This window comes from Lactuca virosa, chromosome 3 (assembly GCF_052849685.1).
Source record: "Lactuca virosa cultivar CGN04683 chromosome 3, Lactuca_virosa_CGN04683_v6, whole genome shotgun sequence".
Lineage (NCBI taxonomy): Eukaryota > Viridiplantae > Streptophyta > Magnoliopsida > Asterales > Asteraceae > Lactuca > Lactuca virosa.
In genome coordinates, this window is record NC_136428.1 from 344,774,906 (window position 1) to 344,781,893 (window position 6,988).

General features: G+C 32.2%; 1 protein-coding gene across 1 annotated transcript; it reads left to right on the forward strand.

The window, feature by feature from the left end:
* Positions 1 to 1,050: 1,050 nt before the first annotated feature.
* Positions 1,051 to 4,851, forward strand: LOC145167521 (uncharacterized). The gene is made up of 6 exons (XM_079086734.1): positions 1,051 to 1,303; positions 2,438 to 2,510; positions 2,638 to 2,731; positions 3,325 to 3,441; positions 3,547 to 3,604; positions 4,050 to 4,851. The coding sequence occupies exons 1-6, from the start codon at positions 1,271 to 1,273 to the stop codon at positions 4,509 to 4,511; spliced, it is 837 nt and encodes a 278-aa protein (XP_078942860.1). The 5' UTR covers positions 1,051 to 1,270; the 3' UTR covers positions 4,512 to 4,851.
* Positions 4,852 to 6,988: the final 2,137 nt, after the last annotated feature.

Sequence of the window (6,988 nt, forward strand, 5' to 3'; positions counted from 1 at the left end):
AATTAAAATAAAATTAATACAGATTATAAGGTCATATAAATACACATATTTATTTAAATCAATTACTATAAATTTATATAATTAAAAAAAATATCTCTTAATTAATAATTTATTTAAAATAACTGATTAATAATTTTGAGTTTTTGACTATAAAAACTTAATTAATTTTATAATCTTGGTTTCACGGGTTATAAACTAGTGGGTTAATATATAAGGAGATTTGTTCTTCTCATTAAACGACACGTTAACGAATACTCTCTTCTTCTTCTCTCTGCATATAGTTTCCGGTAAAATTTTCTAGGCAAGTGTTCTAATCCGACAGTACATACTGTTTCGGTTATTGTACCTTGAGAACAGTCGACGAATTTGTTTAAGAGGATCATGTCCAACACGAGCCTGGACATTCCGTTTATTACTCACGATGTTTTGCAGATACAAACTCGATATAGAAAAACGCATTCAAGAACTAACAAAAATGACCAACGATTAATTTATATTTAAAAAAAAACTCTGGAATGTCACTCCAAATGTCTTTCCGAGATTCCAAACTTAACTTCGTAATGCGTTGCTCTGGACATTGTGGTCATTTTTCAAAAACGAAAAAAATATTATACTTATCAACCATACTTATATAGGTTAGATTATTTAATTTCTCAAAGTTTAAACCATAACAAACCGAAATATCATTAATGTTCTATGTTCTATGAATTACCTTTATATTATGGTCTTTAAAACAGATTTAACGTAAGTCATCTGTTCTATACTTGTATTAATGTTCTATGTTCTATGAAATATCATTAATGTTCTATGTTCTATAGTATGAATTACCATTTTTTTTAGTCACCACTCGCCACACCATTTTTTTTAGTCACCGCTCGCCATCACCAAAGTAGGTGCGCATCGTACAAAGGTGACAGACAAATTAATACATGGGTTAAACATATCATGCAATTAAATGTGAGGGGCAAAAGTGTTAAGTAAGCAAAAATTGTCTTAGGTTTAGTATTTTAAGCAAACACGTGTGCAATGATTTAGACCGGGTCCAAAATAGTTTGTACACTTTGTAGGAGACTTGCGAGTGGATTGGGGCTCACGTTCCAGAAACGCTCGAGAAATTCGGGTCTTCTCAAATTTCCCACCTTTTTATACCCCTTTTTCTTCGATTACCCATATGTTCAATTTTACGATTCTAGGGTTTCATCTTTCGTAGATAATTTTAGCTAGGGTTTTTTTTAGGAGATTTGATTTGTTTTTCGTAGCTTTCAACGATATGAGGAAGAAGCTGGATACGCGATTCCCCGCCGTGAGTATTTCTATTACCCTTTCTCTTGTTTAATTTTTGTTGGATTTGTTTTGGAACTCCGATTTCGTGGTTTGGATTTTGAATTGGAACAAAATTACGTTGGAATTTACACTTAAACATCTCCAATTCCTAACCTCCATTTCTGTGTTCGGGCATGATGAGATTATAAGAAGTTATCTGATAATTATCGTGAAATTATACGAAAATTTGAGCAATTCGTGTTTGCGCACCATTTCGTTTGCGGAGAACGTCTCCTGCTCATAGTTTATTTACAATTTCATTGTTATACAAGAATTATTGCTGTTTAAATATGCACAAAGTTGAAACATGGTTTTCGTTTAGGATGAACTGTTATTATTGCCAAAACTTTATATCTTTGTTTGTCTTTGTGTTTATAGGATTTGACTATAAGTAATTAGGATTTAGGCGTTTATTGTGTTGATTGTGGTGTGGTTTTTGGTGATATTCATTGCTACAGTGGCTTCCGAGTTATATCCATGAACACCAATTTGAACATATGAAATTGAATGATAGAAAACCATTGTTTTTTGCTTTCCACCATTGAAGATAAAACACCTTTAACCTTCATAGTAACTTTTTGTGCTTCTAATTCAAATATTTAGAAGGCGAAGTTCATGGTAGCTGTTTGAAATATACGTTACATCTTTTTGTCAATTTGTGAAACAAAGCGGATTTCTTATCAATATATACAACAAAGTAGATTTCTTACCAATTTATGCAGCCATGTTTCAGTTTGTTACCAATTTATACAACATTCTACCTAAAATAGGGGTAAAATACTACTGGATGATAAAAAGATGACTGCAGAAATTGGTCAGATATCTACTTTGTTGCATAAATTTGTAAGAAATTACTGTTGCATAATAAGTGATTTGTTCATATCTGTTTTCCTATTGATCTCATATGTTTTCTTATGTATAAAGGATTGTTTCTTTTGCATTTGGTAGACGTTCTCCTATTGATCCTATAATTTTCATGCCTTCTCCAAACTTTATATATGTTACAGATTTGTTGTTTTATATTATTTTCGTGTCTACTGTATGTTCATTTCTCATAAGTACTGGTTATATGCCTCAAGTATCTTATTTTATTGTTACTTGTTATATCAATTAGGCTCGAATTAAAAAGATAATGCAAGCAGATGAGGATGTTGGGAAGATTGCTATGGCTGTCCCTCTTCTAGTATGTAAGTAACAATTCCCTTATGGCTTCACTACTTCAAACTTAATATTATTTGTTTTCAATAAATTGAAAAAAACTTAATATGATTTGTTTTATGGCAATTTCTTTACCCTTATACTTGATCGATGCAGCTAAGGCTTTGGAATTGTTTCTACAAGATCTTTGTGACCGAACATATGAAGTCACTCTTCAAAGGGGAGCAAAGACTTTGAATTCTATGCACTTGTAAGTACACTATCACCAATCCATTATAGGAATCCAATCTCCTAATCAAGTAGTCATACCATGAATTTTAGGACAAGTTTCAGGAAATAGCAAAGTTCTTTACTCTTTTCATTAATGTAGGCAATGTTCTTTATCTTTTACCCATAAAAACAATGTACTTACATCTTTATCCCAATAATAGCCACACACTTATGTTTTTGATAACAATAGCAATATGTAACCTGAAACTTCTAATATGTAGTTATGTACTTTTATTTAACACATAATAATAACATACTTACATTTCTTTAAATATGATAGCATTGTACTTAGCAGTTCTTTACCTTATTAGCAACATATATAAAGGATACATTTTCTTACATGTAACATGAAACTTGTAAGAGTTTTACAAGTTTCTGGTTTTATATTGTTTTTATGTTTATTCATAGGGTGAAGAAATGTTAGCACATTGCTATTATGGATAAAAAGAATAAGTACGTTGCTATTATGGGTAAAAAAGGAAGTACATTGTCAGAGTAAAGTAGATTGCTATTTTATGCAATCACTTTAGATTTTCTTCTGATTTATTTTTCATGTTTTTTTTTGATTTGCAGAAAGCAATGTGTCCAGAGGTTTAATGTGTTTGACTTCTTGAGAGATATTGTTGGTAAGGTTCCTGATCTTGGTGGTTCAGATGCTGCAGGAGATGAAAGATCTGCAACTAAACGAAGGTTTGTATAAATTTTACAATTTACACCACAAAGTTTTATAATTTCTAGAACGAAAGTTTATGTTTGTCATGTGTTGTTTTAACTTTGATAATTTGGTTTATGCAGGAAAGTTGCTGATGATGACCATAATGATGGTGAAGAAGACTCAAAAAGGGATAAACCGGTAAGATTCTTTCATCCAATTTAGGTAAATTGGTAAATAAATTCATGAAATGCAATTGAGTTTGTGTGATTTTGAAAGATTTTAAACAAAAAGACAAAATTATCCTTGCTGATTTGGGGAAGGATAATTTTGCCCTTATATCAAAACCAAATAACCTGGAAAAATGTTTTTTTTTTTTTTTGGTCAAAAGAGTATAATAGTTCAATCACTACAGAAAGTAGTCAATTGGCAAAATCAATAAAATTAAGAAATTACAAGTGCTTTTTTGTATATTGCCAATTGAAAAAGTATGAAAGCACAATGACGTATTTATCGATTTCTCCAAATTATTTCTATAAAAATAAGCTCTTTATTATCCTTTTATCACTAGTATATAATCTCTTTTCGTTATAACATTTTTTTTATAATATTCTTGAACTGATGAAGCTTTTTCATATAATCACAGATAGATCCTCTCCATGCAAATGGCAGTAGTCGAGGAAGGGGCAGGGGCAGGGGCAGAGGCCGGGGCAGAATCAGCCGGGCAGAAAGAGAATCACATTTAGCAGCAGCATCTAGTCATGAACATGATTCCGATTCCGCCAATAAACAAAAACCAATTCCTGATTCCATTGAAGACACCGATTCCAAACGAAATCACATCACAGGAATCGTAAAAACCGAAGACACGGTCAAAGTTAGGAACTTTGACCTCAACTTAGACTTAGATGAGAATGGCGACACTCCGGCGGTATCCCCGGCACCCGTTATTCCGGCAGACCCAATTCCGGCTGGCCCGCCACCGGAACCGGAATATCCGGGGTGGTCGTTGGCGGAAGTGGAGAAAATGGCGATTGATCCGGTCCAGCTTGCTAACTTGAATAGTGGAGTAGGTGAAGATGAAGAAGATTATGATGAGGAAGGATGAATGTTTTTTTTTTGACTGAATCCTCGTACAGTTGGTTTAAAAGGTTTCTTGTTTTCGTGTTTAGTGGAATTGTATATGCTAACTTTAGGTAGCGTAGACAGATAGACAGGCAGACAGATAGACATGGAAACTAGGAAACAAGAAGTTAGGGAAGAAGATTGAAACAAGTAGGGTTTGTTTGTGTTTGTTTCTTATTTTTATTTTGTGGTCTAGTATATGGTGCAAGATGATCTTGCATTGTGAATGTAAATAGTAGATGAAAGAATTTCTTGTGTAGTGCTTGATAGGATGGAATTGGGAAATGAGTGGAATGTTTTAGTAATTCATTCTATTTTGTTCATCATGTTATTATTTCTATTAACGAATTACATTATGTGAACAATAATTATGTTATTATTATTTTTTTTTTATAGTTAATTTAAGTCTAAGCACTAAGTACTAATCCTAACACTTAATTCATTTAAACTTAAGCTCTAATGCCAATTCATTTAAACTTAAGCTCTAATGCCAACTAAAGCACCCTTTGTATAGGCTGGTAGAATTTAGTAATTAAAAAAAATCCTTTAAAATGTTTTTAAAGTTCCGATGAGTAAAATTGGACCCCAAACATAACATAGTAAATTGTAGGAAGGTTTCAATTATAACATCATAACAAAGTTCAAATGTATGGCCTTCAAAATATCCAAAAGTAAGCTAGAAGTTTTCAACTTCTAATATGCGAGTACATGTCAAAATAATGGGTTAGGCTTGGGAAGCCTAGCGAGTAATACCGAAATCTAACTAAGGAATGAAATTGGGAATAGTGATACCAAATTCCTAAGTTAGATTCCAAAATCATTTGTAAACATTTTTAAAACATTTCATTGCATAATAATCATTTCCAAACATTTGAGTGTAGTAGTGATAAAATGTAGAGTATAAGTATAAAATATAAATCAATGCAAATGCATATGCAACTAAACTAACCCCGTTTACTACTCTCCAAATAGTCCATTTCCACTAAAGGTCTAATGGTCGGGCAAATACCGGATAAGTTATCCGCTTACGACTGTTGTCGATGGCTACCCGCTATCCTCTAAAGTATGGTTTAGGATAGACACATGGCCTTAAACATGTCTTTCATGGAATGGGGTAGCAAATCACATCCTGAAGCACTACACTTCCATAAGGAGTAATGTTTCTTCTATAAACCAAGATATTGGATCATTCATGAAGTAATTTCACCCTCTATAAACCAAGATATTGGATCCTTCATGAAGTAATTTCACCCTCTACGTATCATAAGTCATAGGGACTCTCATAACCCACCCTACATGCAATGCACAAGTAAGGATGCTCTAAATTCACTTTTCCAAACCATACAACATTTTCCAAAACCAATTTATGTCCCAAAATGTATTTTCATGCATGTACACATGTCATAAGGCCACATAGCATTCAATTCATATAAATATAGGTAGTACTTTAAAAATATCTAGTAGGGGACATGTACTCTAGGTATTATTTGATCTATATGCTCAAAAATCATTATTGAATGATGTTACTAATAATATATGATCGTATAGAGTCACACATTAATCAAGTTGGTACTTATTGAATATTTATTAAGTATTTGATTATTAATAAATAAATGCAAGTCTTGTATTTAATTAGAGAATAATTATTGTTTTATGAAAATAATAATAAAAGAAAGAAGAAACTAGTTATAATATCATATAATATGATTAATAAGTCATGTACAAATGTTTTGGACACTTTGGTTAACCATAGAATTACTAGTTAGTTAGGTTTATTAGTTAAAGAAACTAGCAAGATAATTTTGTCTCTTCTTTCCCCATATGGTCGTAGGTTTCCAAGGCATGAAAGGTTGCTTGTCAACCTCCCTTCTCTTGTCCCCCATGCTCCTTTTGCTTTATATTACTTTACCATATAATATAGGGTTTGGCCTTACTTACATAGGGATACATCAGAGAGTCTTATGCATGAAAGTTACTAGTTCTTTTGGCCTTGGGAATTCTCTAAAAACGTACACACCATACTCCCTTCCTCTTGCCTTTCTTTTGAAGCTAGTCATTTGGTTTGGTGCTCCTTTGTGTTTCTCTTTTAGTGCTTATTTTTGTTAAGCACTTAAATGCTTAAGAAACTCAATATACAAGAAGGAACTAGCATTCCAAAGTACCTTACTTTTGGTGGTGGATTACTTGTAAAGAAGTTCAAGCTCGTTGAACACCCTAATATCAAGTGGGTTCAAAGGCTCCAAAGGTTTTATTTCTAAAACACCTTATGGTTGTGTTTATATCATTCTAACCTATGTAAAAGGATCATTGATGGTTTTGTTTTAAAATGGTCTAAAATAAACTAGTTATTTTTAAATGCTTCCGTTGTCAGTTTTTATGAAAAACACTCTATTTTATGTTTCAAAACCCATCAGGTATGTACTCACTTCAATAGCTTAGGATGTTATTTCACCTAATTTC

Coding starts and splice junctions, on each gene's coding strand:
- LOC145167521 (XM_079086734.1), top strand. CDS start 1,271: ATGAGGAAGAAGCTGGATACGCGATTCCCCGCC. Junction 2,511..2,637: donor GGCTGTCCCTCTTCTAGTAT/GTAAGTAACAAT, acceptor TGATCGATGCAG/CTAAGGCTTTGGAATTGTTT. Junction 2,732..3,324: donor ACTTTGAATTCTATGCACTT/GTAAGTACACTA, acceptor TTTGATTTGCAG/AAAGCAATGTGTCCAGAGGT.